The sequence below is a fragment of the Microtus ochrogaster genome, chromosome 1, assembly GCF_000317375.1.
Source record: "Microtus ochrogaster isolate Prairie Vole_2 chromosome 1, MicOch1.0, whole genome shotgun sequence".
NCBI lineage: Eukaryota > Metazoa > Chordata > Mammalia > Rodentia > Cricetidae > Microtus > Microtus ochrogaster.
The window spans coordinates 102124579-102141281 of NC_022009.1; the positions used below are offsets into that span (position 1 = coordinate 102124579).

At 45.4% G+C, this 16703-nt stretch overlaps 1 protein-coding gene across 1 annotated transcript in view; it reads left to right on the forward strand.

Moving 5' to 3' along the window:
- The first annotated feature begins 1394 nt into the window (after positions 1–1394).
- The window catches only part of Foxo1 (forkhead box O1), a 79266-nt gene continuing 63957 nt past the window's right edge, over positions 1395–16703 (forward strand). Inside the window, exon 1 of the mRNA XM_005343961.2 lies at positions 1395–2426. Coding sequence (XP_005344018.1) covers positions 1812–2426 — 615 coding nt within the window. The 5' untranslated portion in view covers positions 1395–1811. The remainder of the gene's footprint in view (positions 2427–16703) is intronic.

Below are 16703 nucleotides of genomic sequence, written 5' to 3' on the forward strand. Positions count from 1 at the left end.
TTTTAACCTTTGCAAGAACCTGCCTTTCTTTAGATGCCCCCTTTTAAACAGAAGAATTCCAAGTAGGAAAGAAGAGTGGAATGCAACAGCAACAGGAAATTAGGAGCTGTCTTTCTTGGACACATTCAAAACCCTAATACTCATCTTCAAGTCTAAGGCATCCTATCCATTAAAAGAAAATGCCATCCATCTTTCTCTTAAAAGAGAAAGCAAATCAGAAAACCAAGCTAGGAAACGTTTTCTCCCGCTCTGTAAGACGAAAAGGATCATTGTCTTTGTACCTCTGGCCCTGCTGCCTATCTTAGATACGCAGACGTGGGAGCTCGCACTGGGAAAAGTGAGGTGCAGGTGGGAGCAGGCCGATGGCGCAGAAGCAGGAAGCTTAAGGGACCCGGGGCGGGGGTGGGGTGGGTGGAGGCCGTGCCCCGGGGAGAGGAGGGGCTGTGCCCCAACACTTGGGTCTGATCTCCTTTTTCGATTTCACTCAACACCTCATCGCTTCCATTCTAAATAAAAAGAACTAAGCAACCCAGGGGTAATAAAGTGCCAAGGTTGTCTCTAAACGCTCTCCTGACCCTTTGGCCACCACTCCGGTTCTCAGGGGGACAGTGAGATTCCCGCGGCAGGAAAGCGGTTCCCACAGAAGACTTCAGATCCGAGGCGCTACTGGATCTGTATGTCTGTGCAAACATAGTGTCTTCTCCCCCGAGCCGCACCTCTTCTGGGTTCAGGATGACTGGCAGCTGGGGGCTGGACCGAACCGCAGCGTCTCAGCTCGCAGGTGTGCAAGGGTAACGTGGGAAGGGGGGGGGGGGGACAGGGAGCCGCAGAGCCATTGGTCTCCACTGTAGGATCTTCTGGGGCGGCCCGGACAGATGCCAGCTTAAGAAAACATTCCTCCAAAACAAACCCCACCGACTTCCCAGGAGCTCCGCGAAGACGCGTGGGCGGAGCGGGCTTAGTGGAATCCACGAGGCGCCCAGCCGCCCACGTCGAGTACGGGAGCGCGCAGCGTCCCCGCGCCACCCCTCGAGTCGGGGTTTGGGCTCCGAGGAGTACTCGTTTGCACTCTGTAGTAAACAAAAGTATGGTCGCCGCCTCCTTGCTGGTTTGCCTCCGAACAATCCGAACTCTGAGAGGCGAGAGACTCAGAAACACTTGAAAATTACAGAAAAATAATAACGGAGATTGAAAAAAAAAAGTGTGTGTGAGAAAGAAAAACACCCCACTACTCCCCACCAACCTACTGCGGCCTCCCGAGGGAGAGCAGCGCCCGCCCAGGCCCACGCTCATTGGCTAGCTGGGCGGAGATGTGGCGCGTCCATTGGCCGCGCTGGCTGTCAGTCAGGGGCGGGTCGGCGCGCGCGCCACGGCGGGCGGGGAGGCTCTGCAGATCCCGTAAGTCGGGAGGCTGCGGAGTCGCTGCAGTCCCTGCCACCGCCACATTCAACAGGCAGCAGCGCCGCTGTCGCGCGGCCGCGGGGAGAAGGAGCGAGCGGCCCGCGGCGTCCGCCCGTCTGCTCTTGCGTCCGCGGCCCTGTCAGTAGGAGCGTGGCGCCCGAGCTGCCGGGCCCCGCGGCCTGGTCCGTGTCCCGTCCAAGCCACGAACTCGGAGGATCCTGGACCCGCGGTGGCCTAGCAGCGAAGTTAAGTTCTGGGCGCGTCCGTCCGCCGCGCCGCGCCTCGCTCCGGCGTGCGTCCGCTGACCGCGGCCCCCAATCTCGGAGCGACTCTCCGGTCGCCCCGCTCCGCGCCCCCGGTGGCCGCGGCTCCCGGTCCTTTCTGCTGGTGGGGGAGGGGCGGGGGTCACCATGGCCGAAGCGCCCCAGGTGGTGGAGACCGACCCGGACTTCGAGCCGCTGCCTCGGCAGCGCTCCTGCACCTGGCCGCTGCCCAGGCCGGAGTTTAACCAGTCCAACTCGACCACCTCCAGCCCGGCGCCGTCGGGCGGCGCGGCCACCAACCCCGATGCCACGGCGACCCTGGCCTCGGCGTCCGCTGTCAGCACCGACTTCATGAGCAACCTGAGCCTGCTGGAGGAGAGTGAGGACTTCGCGCGGGCGCCCGGCTGCGTGGCTGTGGCGGCCGCGACTGCTGCCAGCAGGGGCCTGTGCGGGGACTTCCAGGGCCCCGAGGCGGGCTGCGTGCTCCCGGCGCCTCCGCAGCAACCCCCGCCGACCGGGCCGCTGGCGCAGCCCCCACCCGTGCCCCCCGCCGCCGCCGGGCCACTCGCGGGACAGCCGCGCAAGAGCAGTTCTTCGCGTCGCAACGCGTGGGGCAACCTGTCGTACGCCGACCTCATCACCAAGGCCATCGAGAGCTCGGCCGAGAAGAGGCTCACCCTGTCGCAGATCTACGAGTGGATGGTGAAGAGCGTGCCCTACTTCAAGGATAAGGGCGACAGCAACAGCTCGGCCGGCTGGAAGGTGAGCGGCCTCTCGGGGTGGCCCTGGGGGACGTGGTGGGGCGGGCGGGAGGATCGGCTGTGTGGGTTTGCGGGTCCCGGAAATGACAGGGCGTGCGCGGGGAGAGCGGGTGTGAAATGGCAGGTGTGCCGGGGGCTCCTCCGAGATCTGGAGCTTTGGACCGGGTGCACGCGAGGGAGTTCGAAATGGGACCCGGAAAGGGCTTGTTTGGGCACTAAGTGCAACGCCAGAGCAGGCGTGAAAGTTAGCTAGCTGTCGGAGCGAGGGGGTTCACTTCGAAGGGCTCCCCACTTGCCACCCCGGACCTGCGAGGCTTCGGGCGGCTGCTCCCCGCCCACACGCGCACCCATTCTCCCAGCTTTTGGCGGTCAAGGTTCCCCCCCGACCCGCCAACTGAGGTCTGAGCTGGAGTCCTGGCGACATCCCGCTTGCCGCACACGCACCCTTCGGGGCTCCGGCTGCCGGTGGACTGGCTAAAAGACGCGCGGCTGGCAGAGCTAGGTGCCGGCCCGCAGTAGCCGAAGGTTCCCGAGGCCGGAGCAGATTAGGTTTTTATCCAGAGTGGCCTGAGCAGGTGGTCGAGCGTGCCCACTCACTGGGTAGGGTGTCGGACCCGTGCAAGTGGGCGGCCACGGCTTTTAGGCTCTGGGCAACCTAAAGTTCAAGAGTGACCCTTGGCCGGGGCGGGAGGCGGCGGGGAGGGAGGGACCGCGTGCACAGGAAGCTAGGGCCTTTAAAGGGCCAGTGCCTCCAGCCTGGGAGGCTACACTAGCACTCAGGGAAGTGCTTCCACACTTGGTCTTGCTTGGGGAGGGGCGCTTTTAATTGGAAGCGCCGAAACTGCTACTCGTGACTAGATTCTGCAGGGGTGTTTGTGAGTGCTTTCTCTAACCGGAAAGCATGGAGCGACCCACGAGGGGCAAGTGGGAGCTTTGAGTAAGTATTTGGTCAAAGTCTTAAGTGGGGTGCTCGCTTAGGGAATTGCCAAGGACGGTCTGCCTCGAAGGAAGGTTGCAGATTTGTAGATTTAGGTGCTCGTGGTCCTTGTTTACCTTTCTGAAGGTGGCTGGGAGGGGACTCGGGAGTTGGAACTGAGAAGTCCCTACCTGGTGGTGGTGAGTGATGTAAGGGCCTGGGGCCTTTTGGAGGAGGAATTGAGATGTTGCACTGGGGTCACTCTCGCGGTGGTCACCCCTGGCTGACAGGGTCTCGGTGGCGGCACAGGTGGAACTCAGATCTTAAGATTCTCCAGTTGAACGCAGCAGCGTTTAGCTTTTCAACTTCCTGGTCTTGACTATACAGCCTAGCAGAGATTGTTACAGCAAGGTGGTTTCACTCACATCCCTGTGGTTAAGGGATCTAAAAGGTCAAGTTACTCACACCTTAGGAAAGTTCTTAGAGAAAGAGCCAGGGTGGTTTTATTTTTGCCACACTGTGTTTTAAAGGTATATACTATGTCTGACATGCAATATTCTTACCAAGTGTTCCAAAAAGTAAAATACCAATTTCTCATATTGTAATTCACAAAAATAGAGGTTCTCTATAAAATCCAATTTGACTTAAGTTTTTGACTGCTTTAATCATCTGTGGAACTTCAGCTGTAAATGAAGCATTTGTCATTAAAACAAAGCAGCAGCAACAACAAAGCCTAAAAGCCCTTTGGACACTTGAAGTACAGTGTATAATTATGTTTTTGGAAAGAGATACAACCTTCTTCAGTTTGTTTGAGTGCCTTTAAAGATAAAGTCAGTGTTTGCGGATATTTTTAGTTTGCCTTTCAAATGGCTGTGTGAAGATACTCTTCAACTAGAACTATACCTTAATTTTAAAAATTAGTTTTTAGAAAAATAGAGTTCTGGCTCATATTTTTAAAGCTATTTTATTTTCATCCTTTTGATTTCTTAATAATTCAAGTGTAATTATTTATGTGTTTTTAACTTTTGTTTTTCCTCATTGGAGCCAAGAAACTTCTTCAGCATGAAGGGTTCCTCAGAAGTCAAGGTCTAGCCACTGTTGCTTGAGCAACTGTCAAGTTTTGGGGTGGAGGAGCAAGTCACCACATTTTCAAAGAGTAGATGCTTGACTGTAAGAAATCTGTCGGTGTGCCCTAAACTGTGGCCAGTGTGTTTTCAGTCTTAGTAAAGGGGTATTTTAAGAGGAAACCTGAACCGTTGTAACTCAGAACTAGTCTTCTGGTTGAAGCTTTCATAAGATTCGGTTGTGATACTTGTTAAAACCAAGTTTCACTCTCAGATCTGAAAGATACCCCTGAAAATTCATAAAAGGAAGAAATTATATTATGACTTAAAATCTGATTCTAAAATGCAAATGAAGCAAAACTTAACTGTTGTAATGCCATGGAGAGAAGCAGCTCTGGAGCAGAGTATTTCCTCTGATTAGCTGTTGAGAATTGGCCGAATCGTTAATTAAACTGTGCTTTGTGACCCACTTCCTTGGACTTCCCTGAGAATTCGAAAGTCTTTTACAAAGGACAGAATAACTGGAAAGCTGTTAGTGTCCAAACATTTAATTTTAGAAATCAGGACATAGTTCAGTTGGTAGAATGGTTTCCTAGCATGCAGGAGATTCGGGGTTCACTCCCTAGCACTGTGGAAACAGGGTGTGGTGGTGCAGGCTATTTTTCTATTGCTTGTCTGTAGTCCCCAGGTAAACAGGGAAATGGTGCATATTTGTATATACAGGTCAGACATTTTTGGAGAGTAAATTAAAAATTTAAAGCCGGTCATATTGAAACATGCCCTATAGATACTATTGCATTCAGAAATTGGAGATAAGAGATCATAAGTTAAAAATCATTCCTAGCTCCATAGTGCACTCTGGGCCACCTGAGTCAAAGAAAATGAAAGAAAAAACCTTTTACTGTTTAGTCAAGCATTGAGCATATACTTTTCCTGTTTGTGGACATGGTGTGTAAGTAACATCTGTCTTTCGCTGTGTGTGTGAGCACACATTTGTCAGCTGGTATGCCTGGAATGGGAGGTCTTCCTCAGTCCCTACCGCTGGTCTCAATAGGGTCTCTTCCTGTGCTGGTTTGGGGACTTGGCCAGGCAGGCTTGAAATGAGCTCCAGGGGGTCAGCCTCAGGCTTGCCTGGCAAGCACTTCCAGGGCCCTCTCCCCCAGCATTTTTTATCTTTTTAACTACTGGAACTGTCATAAGTAACACACGAGTGGAACTTAACACTTGGAAAACCCGAGTCTTTTAAATAGCACAGTATTTGTAAACAATGAAACTTCATTTCCACGATGTTTCCTAGCATAGACTTTCTGAAGCTTGGGAAGTAGCAATTGTGAGCACATAGTGTTGGATTTTTTTTTTTAAGGTGGCAGTTTTGAGTTGACTCTTGTTTATTGTTTTGATGGAACACTTAAAACATGCTTTAGGGCTGGGGACTCAGATGGCTCACCATGCAGGAGAGCCTTGGTTTATTCCAGTGTGCAGCGTGTGCGTGCTGGTGCTCACAGCATTCATCAGAACAGTCGGGAAGTGGAGGCAGGAGAATACGAAGTTCAAGGTCATTCTTGGCTAGTTAGCTCCCCTGGGATATCTGAGACACTGCTTCAGCAACAACAAAATTACTTGACTTTAACATTTAAGATAGTGAAATAGCTCAGTACTTGTTAATTTTGAGTGAAATTTCTTTAAATTTATCAATAAAATGATAGTGTATTTTCTTAATATCTTCAGATTTGTCTTTAGTCTGCTGTTAAGTCTTTTGGTCTACAGCTGAGTAGCTGCAGCTGTCTGACTGGAGGGTGGCTATTGTATTGTGCACACATACCTATGGCTTAAGAGAGCCCTTCTTTCCGAGACGGAGGAGAGGACTTTAATGGCACTTTTCCTGTTTCGTTGTGTCTATGTGTTCACCTTGTGTAGACATCCATGGAAGTCAGAAGAGGTGTTGGATACCCTGGAGTTACAGGTGGTTTGTGAACCATGATGTGGGTACTGGTCACAGACCCTGGTCCTCTACAAAAGTGGCGATTTCTCTTAACCTTTGACCCACCTACCCAGCTCCTATTTCTAGTGTCTGGTGCTTTTTCTTTTTGTGGTCATTGACGTTGTTACCTTAAAACCATTTTTATATTCAGACAAAACCCTCAGACCTGCAATATGCTGACTCCTGGGAAGATGAAGAGAATGGGGGTGGATTAGGAGACAGTGAAGCTAAGTGTTGTGTGTGTGTGTGTGTGTTAGCTGTTACATGCTAAAACACATTTTAGAGATTTGAGTCCTGTGTGGTATTCCCACGTGGGACACCATAGCAAGGGGACTGAATTTGACCCAAGCTTCATAGCAAGCCACCCCCCCAAGTCTCCACAACAGAACATAGATACCAAATCTGAAAAATAGAAGAACATTATTATTACACTTCTCATGAACTTTTTCTCAGCAGGAAGGATCTTCCATGTTTGTTGCTTAAGGATTTTTCATACATGCATATGTTTTGATCAAATCTGCCTTCCATTCCCTCTCCTCCAGCTCTTCCCTCATAGTCCCCAACACTTTTACCCTCCTCGCTTCGTGTGCTGTGGTGTTAAATGCACTGAGACTACTTAATGCTGTCTGTATGTGCATGGGTGTAGGACTATGTACTAGAGCGTGGGTAGCTTCTGAGGACTCCTTCCTCTGTTGCCATCAGCTGTTGATAGCTCCTCAGCTAAGAGTGGGAACTTAGGAGCCACTCCCACAGCCAAGCTGTGGTTTTGGTTGGCTTGACCTTGTTCAGGTCTTAGCCTTGTAGTCCTAGCCATTGTGAGTTCGTGTATGTGCCCTGTCTTGCCCAACAAACTGTCTTGCTGTAGATGGCTGTTACCTGTGGCTCTTCAAATCTTTCTGCCCCTTCTTCTAAGATGTCTCTTGAGCCTTGGAGGTGTTGGTGGTGATGGGATTTAGAGGTCCCATTTAGAGCTAAGCATTCCAGAGTCTTATTCTCTGCACATTGAATAGTTGTGGCTCTTTGCAATCTACTGCTAAAAGAGGCTACTGTGGTGAGTGTAGAGAAATGAGCTAATCTATAGCTATTAAGATAACTTTAGGGGACAGTTTATCAGTATGCTCATTTAGCATAATAATTCTGGATTCTCTCCTAGAGTTCATAACCTAGCCAGCCGTGGGGTTTGGCCCAGTAAATAGTACCAGTTTCATTTTGAGAAGTGAGCTTTAAATCCAGTTAGAAAGTGGTTGGTTACTCCTCTACCGGTCATGCCATCACCGCACCGGTGGGCCTGATCTTGCCAGGGTAACCATTGCTTTAGCTTTCTGGATTCACAGCTGGGTGTGAATGTGGATGACTTTTCTCCTCTAATAGTGTGCATAGACCCTTCCAGCCCTGTGAAGGCTAACTTGATTTCTCTGCACCTTTTGACTTAGACATGTAGTATCTTTAGCAACAGTGTCTTACTGTCAAGTTCTTGGTGGTGATCAAGAGCAGCGGGGTAGCTATAGTCCTTTGTTTGAGTAGGAGGAGAATTTATGGTACCCTGCTGACCAGCAATTTGAAATGAGGGAGTCCTTACCTGGGTTTCTTACTTGATAGCCTATGGGATCTAGAAAAAGCATTGTGCTACCCTCCTCTGTTATAGGGTGATAATATCATTTAAATACCGTGTGTGTGTGTGTGTGTGTGTGTGTGTGTGTGTTAGGAAACATCTATAATAGTTTCTGTATGACTTTTTTCAGATGTCTTTGCTGTTAATTATCCTTCCTCATGCTCCCTCCTCTATCTTGCCCTCCCACCCCACCTCATTTATTCCTCCCATTAATTCCCTTTCTGCCTCCGTGCATCTAAGTTCTGTTCCCTTCTCTTGAAATCCTCCATGACCCCTGGCTAATTTCCTGATTTCCTTAATCTCCAATTTAAACACACATATCTAAAGATTCACAACTAGCCATCACATATGAAAGAGAACATTTAGTGTTTGTCTTTCTGTGTCTGGGTTACTTCTCTCAAAATGATTATTTCCAGGTCCATCCATTTATCTGTGAATTTCATAATTTAATTTTTATTTATAGCTGGATGATATTTCATTGTGTGTTTGCATCATTCATCAGTGGTGAATTTGCATCATTTATTATTTATGGATATTCTGGCTGTTTATGTTTCCTAGGCATTGTGAATAGAGCAGCAAATGCCTCTAGTAGGCTATAGACTGCTGGAGAATAAGGCCAAAACTGAGATAGCAAGATTAGATGTGGTAGCTCTATTTCTAGCGTTCTGAGGAAGCACTACACACATGGCCACGGTTCATGTTCCAGTTTGTAATCCATTTTCCGTTTTAAGACAGTGTCTCCCTGACTGACCTGGAACTGTGTAGACCAGGATGGCTTCCAACTCAAATTTCACCTGCCTCTGCCTCCCAAGTGCTGGGATTAAAGCTGTGCATCATAACACCCAGCTGTAGCACACATCATCATTATGCATGCTAATGTTTATAATCAATATGTTGACGTTTATAATTAATATGCATGCTAACATTTATATTTTTCATTTTAGTTATTTGATTGGAGTAAGAAAAATCTCTAAAAGTAGTTTTAATTTGCATTCCCTGATGGCTAAGGGTGTTGTACAGTTTGAAAAACTATTTCTCAGCCATCTGTATTTCTTCTTTTGAGAACTCTGTTTAGTTCCATGCCCCAGTTTTTAATTGTGTTTTGTTGGTTTTTGTGTTTATGATTTTTTTGGGGGGTGGTATTGTTTGGTTGGGTTTTTGTTGTTTATCTTTTGGGTTCTTCGTATATTCTAAACACTGACCCAATGTTAGTTTTATAGCTGTTAACTCTCCCCACCCCACCATTTCTTGGGTTGCCTCTTCTAGAATGATGGTGTCCTTTGCTGTACAGAATCTTTTTAGGTCGTGAGATTCTGTTTATTAATTGTTGATCTTAATGCCTACACTTCTGGGAGCCTTGTTCAGAAAGTCTTTCCCGGGCCTGTAAATGGAAACATAGTCCCTACCCTCCTCTCTTAAGTTCAAGGATCCAGTCTTATTTTGAAGGCCTTGATCTTCGGGAGCTGAGCTTTGAGTGGGCCAAGAGGTGAGACTCCAGCTTCATTCTCTACGTTTAGCTGTCCAGTTTTCTGAATGTACTTTTGACTTTTTTGTCAAAAACCAGTTGGCTGTAGGAGCGTTCTGTTCTGGTCAGTGTGTCTGCCTGTCTTTGTGCCAGTACCCTGCCGTTTATTACTGTAGCTCTGTATTATTGCTGTAAATCGCACTTCCATGTTTTTATCACTAAGGAATGTTTTTGCTATCTTGGGTCCTTCGTGTTTCTATATGATTTTGAAATTATTTTTTTTCTTTTTTTGTGAAAGTCGTTCTGAAATTTGGAATCAGATTGCTTTAGGCAGAGTAGCAGTTTTCCTGTTAATCCTACTAGTCTGTGACTACAGGAGTCTGTTTAAGTTACTTCATTTCTTTTAAAATTTCAGATTAGTGTAATGTAAGTTTTAGGTTTGTTCTTAGGATTCTCTGAACTTCCTCAGTATCTTTTATAGTGTATCCATTTTTACCTGTAATTGTATTAATTTTGGTCTTTTTGAATTTTGAGTAGTTAGGCTAAAGATTTCTTAATCTTCTATATCTTTTCAAACACCCAGTTCATTTCTTTGATTCTCTGTACTTATTTCCTCCCTCCCCCCAACATGTCCACAGGGTTTCTCTGAGTAGCTCTGTCCTGGGACTCACTCTGTAGACCAGGCTGGCCTTGAACTCCCAGAGATCTGCCTGCATCTGCCTTCCAAGCGCTGGGATTAAAGATGTGCGCTACCTGTGCCTGGTTCTTCCTGTGCTTTTTAGAATTGCTTCATGTCCTCATGTGATTGATTTTGAAGGATGCTTCATGGGCTGAAGAATATGTATTCACAATGGTTGCGTTTCTGTTGCTGTGGAAATGTCATGGCAAAGGGGAATGAAGGAAGAAAGGGTTTTGTTTTGGTCTTTTTTTTATCAACATGATACAAACTGGGGTCATCCTCAAAGAAGGAACCTCATCTGAGAAAATGCCTCCATTAGATTGGCTTATAAGCAAGTTGGTAGGTGTATTTTCTTGTTAATATTTGATGTGGGAAGGTCCAGTCCACTGTGGGTGCAGCAATGTCTTTGTTTCAGTTCCTTCCTCCAGGTTCTTGTCTTGTCCTTGCCTTGTCTGCTCTAAGTTGACTTCACTGTGATAGAAAACTAAGATCCGTTTGTTTTGGCCTACAATGACAGGAGGGTAAAGTTGATCATGGCAGGAAAGGAAAGGCAGCCATTTGGGAAAACCTAGTGTTTGAGGACCAAGCAGGAAGCTGCCTGATGACATTTTTCATCTACAAACAGGAAGAGAGAACAGGAGGTGGGGTAAAGCGTGAGCCTTCAAAGCACACCCCTGGTAACATCATTCCTCCAGAAAGCTCCTGCCTCCTAAAAGTTCCATAACCTCCCAGACCTCCAGCTGAGGAACTGTCTTAGTCACTGAGAGACAGACAGACACTGGACCTGGCATGGGCTTCTGAAACCTAAGCCCAGCTACAGTGACAATGTTCTTACTCCAACAAGGCTATACTTTCCTAACCCTTCTAAACCTTCCAAACAGTTTTACTTTCCGGTGAAATAAATGAGCCTGTGGAGTCCATTCTCATTCAGATCACCACAGGGACATTTCTCATTCAGAAAAACCGTATTATTCGTTAATTTTTGGGTGGAATGTTCTGTAGATGTCTGTTAGGTCCATTTGCTACACGGTGTTACTTAATGTTTCTTGGTTTAGTTTTTGTCTAGATAACCTTTTTATTGGTATGAATGGCATATTGAAATCACCCACAGTTACTGTGTTGAAGTTTAATCAGTAGTTTTAGATAAGTCCTGTGTTTTATGGAGTATGGAGGTGTTTGGTTCATATGTGTCTAGAATTGTAGTATCTTTGGCAGATTGTTCCTTCGGAGACTATGAAGTGACCTCCCTTATCACTTCTGATTAGTTTTCATAAAATAATTGCTTGCCTTTTTTTTTTAGTTGTTTGCTTGATATATATATATACATACATGTATATGTACACATACATATACATATATGTATACACACACATATATATGACCCATTTTCTAATCTGATCTAGTCTGTATCTTTTACTGGGGAGTTGGAACAATTAATAACAAGAGTTATTATTGACGGATGTGTATTAACTCCTGTTATGTTGATGGTTTTGTGGTGTTTTCTGAGACCTCTTTTAAGTGTCCTGGCATTGTCTCTTCCCTGTGAATTCTTTGGTATGTTTGTCCTTTTCAGACCCAAGTATCCTCTGGAGAGCTGGCTTAGTGGTCACAAATTCCTTTAGCCATTTCTTCATGGAAAGTTTTATTTTTTCTTTGAATTTTAACAGTTTTGCTGAGTATTATAACAGATAGTTATTGCTGGGGATCATTCAGAGCTTGGAATACGTTTTTCCTGGCCTTGCTGACTTTAGAAGCTTGTGTTAGCTAACCAGATGTCAGCCCAACAGGCCTGCCTTTGTAAGTGACTTAACCTTTCTGTCCCTCAGCTGTGAGTACCCATTCCTTATTTTGTGCTTTTAGTGTTTTGGTTACGTCTAGGGGTTTCTTTTCGGGTCCTGTCCATTTGATATACCTGGATGGGTATCTCTTCCTCTAGAGTTGGAAAATTTTCTTTTATAATTTACTGAACTGTTTCTATTCTTTAACTTGATGGTTAAGTATTTCCACGCGACCCCAAAGCTTTCCCATGATCTCTCCTTAGCGTTTCAAATTGTGTTTTACATTTCTCATTAACTTTTATTGAGGGATCCAGTTGCTCTCCTTTGTTTCCTGGCTCCACCTTTGTTTTCCACATGATCCCTTTCAGCATTAATTCAATGTGGGTTTTCATCAGCAATTCTAGCTGTATTTTTATTTTAAGTTGCCTTCCTTATTTCACATATCCTTTTTTTTTATTCTCTTGGAGTATATTCATGTCTTCTTTGACTTGTTTAAACATAATTATAATTTTTAAAATTATCTAGAAGTTTTTCCAGGTGGCTTTTTATTATGAACCATTATTATAGGATTCATAACCTTTGGTTTTAAAGATAGGGTTTCTCTATAGCCCTGGCTGTCCTGGAACTTGCTCTGTAGGCCAGCTGGCCTTGAACTTAGAGATCGCCTGTCTCTGCCCTGCGTGCTGTTATTAAGGGCTTGCACCCCCTCCCACTGTGCTAAAGCTCTTTTTTTATTGTCTGCGTTCACCCTAACGGTGTGCATAGGAAATGTGTGTGTAAATATGGGTTGTGCACCCTAACTCTCTGTAGTCGGAGTGTTCTGGGGATGGAACTCAGACTGTTAGGCTTCATGGCGAGCACTTTCACCCACTGAGTCATCTTCTGTTCTATGGTTTTGATTTTGTTGCAGATAGTGGGAATGGTGCAACTGTTTAGGGGCGTGAGTTTTAGTCTTGTTAAGTAGCAAACATTTGAGTACTGAAAATCAGGCATTTTAGTTTTTTGTTTATATTTTGACACCTGGTTTCTCTGTAGCTTTGGAGCCTGTCCTGGAACTAACTCTTGGAGACCAAATTGACACTGAACTCACAGAGATCCGCCTGCCTCTGCCTTCCAAATGTTGGGATTAAAGGCGTGTGCCACCACGACCTGGCTGGCATTTTGATTTAAATTTCAGAAATTTCATTTTAAATTTTAGAAAGTCGGAGTTGTTTGAGGTTTCCAGTTGCTGAAAGAGGAGCAGCAGACAGAGATACTGCTGGACTTCATGCTTTGCACACATAATGATATCTGCATTACATTGGGCTAGGCAAAGAGAACTCCCTGGTGCGGTAATGTTTCTTCTATCTTTTGCTTCTAAACCCCTTTAATCGCGCTCCTAACCCTCGTGGTTTTGTTTGGTGGTTGGTTTTGGTTCTAGATTTATTTAGTTTATTTGTGTCTTAGTATTTTGCCTGCATGTACCTGTGTACATTGTGCACGTGCCTACTGCCTGAAGAGGTGACAAGACACATCAGACCCATGTGGGTCTTGGGAACTGCACTGTGGTCTTCCACAAGAACAAGTGCGCTTCACCACTGAGCTCTCTTTCCAGCCTCTGAAAGTAAGTCTGAACCTCAAACAATGCCAGTTGACTAGATTAAATATATTCAGAACACAGAGTACACCTGACTAGTGTGTGATGAACCAAATAGTTTGTGCAGCACTGATCTTCCTCAGTTATGAAGTGAACCCAGGACTCGTTCATGCTGGGCAGGCACTCTAGCTTTTTGGGGGGGGGGTAGCGGGGGGTGGTCTCACTGGTGGCCTAGGCTGGCATTGAACTTAAGACCCTCTATCCTCAGTATCTGGTGTCACATACAGCAGTGTACCATCAGGCCTGGCTGCAGTACAACTTTATTATGGCATAACAAAAGGTTCATAAATAAAAATTTATTAAAGCTGAGGAGCCATTTTAGATACAATGTAGCTGCTTTAGTAGTGTGCTTATAGCAGTACTAGGAAATATTATTTTATATGAAAGATAACCTTCTGGGGGATGGGAGACAGTTAAACATAAACTGAAGAGCCCACTGTTGGCAGGTTTTATGTGTATGTTCCATGGAGAAAATAGTTTTTAGAACACACTAGTTATCGCACTTGTATGATGGTTTATTAATCAACTGATTTAAAATTTTTGAAATGATACTTATGTTTTTAAATTTAGTGCAGTTCTGAATTTCAACCCAATTCCCCCCCCCACTCCTTTCATTTTGTAAGTAGAGAGATACTGTCAACCGTCTTTGACCTTTAATTTGTGTCTCCTCTTGACTGTAATTTGCAATGGGAAAAGTATAGGGTATTATCTGCCTCATGGAGGAGAGGTAGAAATCAGCTTGTACATCTGGGGGGAGGGGAATCTTTTCTTCTACGATCCCTGTCACTTTCCGACATCTTTAGGTGCGTTCTTTAGTTGTTGGGATGAAAACACCTCTGCGTTTGTAGAGATGGTCCCTCTGCCGTACTGTCTCGGTCCACAACACAACACCCTGAGAGCTGCTACAGTGTGCAGGAAGCCCAACTTGGCCGTCCATGGAAACCTTGAGGTTGCCCCTTTCTCACTGAGATTCAGTGTCAGTGACTTTCAAGCTTTGGGAACCAAAACTCTACCTTGATGTGTGATATTTGTCTTAATTACAGTGTGCCATTTGTGGCATGAGTTAAGAACTCATCCTAATGACATATCTAGGACCTTAACAGCCATGGAGAAACTGCCCATCTTCATCTGGTTAAAGTGAAGCTATGGTTAGGGGAAGAGTGGGGAGAAGGGAGGAGTCTGCTTTTAGTGTAAAAAATGAAGAGATTTCCTGACTACATGGGTTTCTCTATTGCTGTTTGTTCCTCCCAAATCTGGAAAATAGGTCATGGTTTTGTGAATCTTTACTTGTATTAGACCAGGAACTTTATAAGTATTGGATTTGAGAAAAAATATTTTTCTGTTTACAGGCATGTTTCTTCCTATCTTAAAGTTGTTAAAAGTACCAACTTGGCTTTGTGAAGTACCTTCATAATTGTGTTTCTCAGTTAAAACTTTGAGAAGGAATTAAATGACCCTGATATCTAATCTCATAGTGGCTACCTATTGTAGCTGCTATAGAAAGCGAGTGATACCCAAGAAGTCAAATTCAGATCTTAAGCAAGGGAGGAGCCTAAGGAGGTAAGATAAGGAAGGGAAAGAGGGTAGGGACACTAGTTGAGATTATGTGGGAAGATAAGGTTTATCTTTTCAGTGGACCCACGTTCAGGAGGAGGTAGCTGAAGCCTAGAGGCTCAGAGTTTTTCCTCTTTCTTTACTTCTCTTCCTTTTCTCTGTTTCTCTTTTAAATCCCCCCCCCTTTAATTTGATGTGGTTTTGACTACTTGCATGTGTGCAATACCTACAGAGACCAGAGGAGGGCACCCCAGGGACTGGAGTTACAGATGGTTGTGTGCCAACACGTGTGTGCTGGGAATTGAACTGAAGTCCTCTGCAAGAGCACCTGGTGCTCCTAACTGCTGAGCCATCTCTCCTTCCTCTGTTTCCATTTTGAAATCTAGAAAACTGTTGTTTCCTCCGTCAGTGGTTAACACTAGAAGCCTGCTGTGCAAAGGGCCAAGGGAAAAATCCTTGTCTGGGTAAAAAGTCTTCACACACGGGATCTTTTCTCTTTGTAGGGAGACAAGGGTAAGATACAACACTACTACATATCTACACAATCCGTGCACTGAGATTTCTAGTCTAATTTGGGGAGAGAAATTACAGCAATACTTAATTCCCAAACTTACAAATAAATATTGTGTCTTCAAAACTTGAAGATGAAATCCCGTAAACATTTGTACAAGTGTCAAATACTTGAGACAGTTTGGTTGCCTGGAGTCAAGGTCAAAGGAAATGGTTTGCACGTGGTTTAACTGGAGACCTTATTTTGACAGATTCTTGAGTTAGTAATGGTCAAAACGTGTGTTTTTGACTTGATTGAGAAAAGTTTTAGTCATTATTCCATAGCCTTAAATGTCGGATTGTATACAGAATATCAAGAGAGATGTATATGCTCTGTCAGTGTAACTTTTTGTCAGAGGTGATGTGGTATTATAACTTGCTACAAGGCTTCACTTGAGAATCACGACTGTCAAAGAAGTAAGAGTTCAGTATCAGACTCCATTTAGCGAGTTTCACTTGCCCCCATGTGCCTCTGGGAGCTTTCTCTACAGGCCTGATTCCTGAGAGGGTGGAGGGGGAGGAAGGGGAAGGGATGCCAAGGAGAGGGAAGCTGGCAGCACTTACTGAGGTTGTTTGTGTACTGGGTCGCTAGCTGGTTGAATCTCTAAATTTAATGGAAAATTTTACTCTCTGAATAGGTAGATAAAGAAACCCTCATGAAATTTGCATGCAGTGAATGCAAAAAAAAAAACAAACCCTGTGTACCATTTTACAGCCCCCTCCCCCAATATGATCAGTTGGGTCTCTTTCAGTCAGCATATTAGGATTTTAGCTTTCTTCCTGGTGACCCGTCATGAGATTTGAATATATCAGATGTGAAAGACTTATATGTAATTGGTGTGTGTGTGTGTGTGTGTGTGTGTGTGTGTGTGTGTGTAGTACTTTCTTGGGATGAAATTGGTAAAATAGAATAAGTTCTGTAGATCTCAGATTTGTATTGCTACAAAAACTTTCAGATTACTGTAGAATACTTTTCTTTCTTGTTTATTTAGAGACAAGGTCTTAAGACAGTGTAGCCCTGGTTAGCTTTGACCTGTAGTGTAG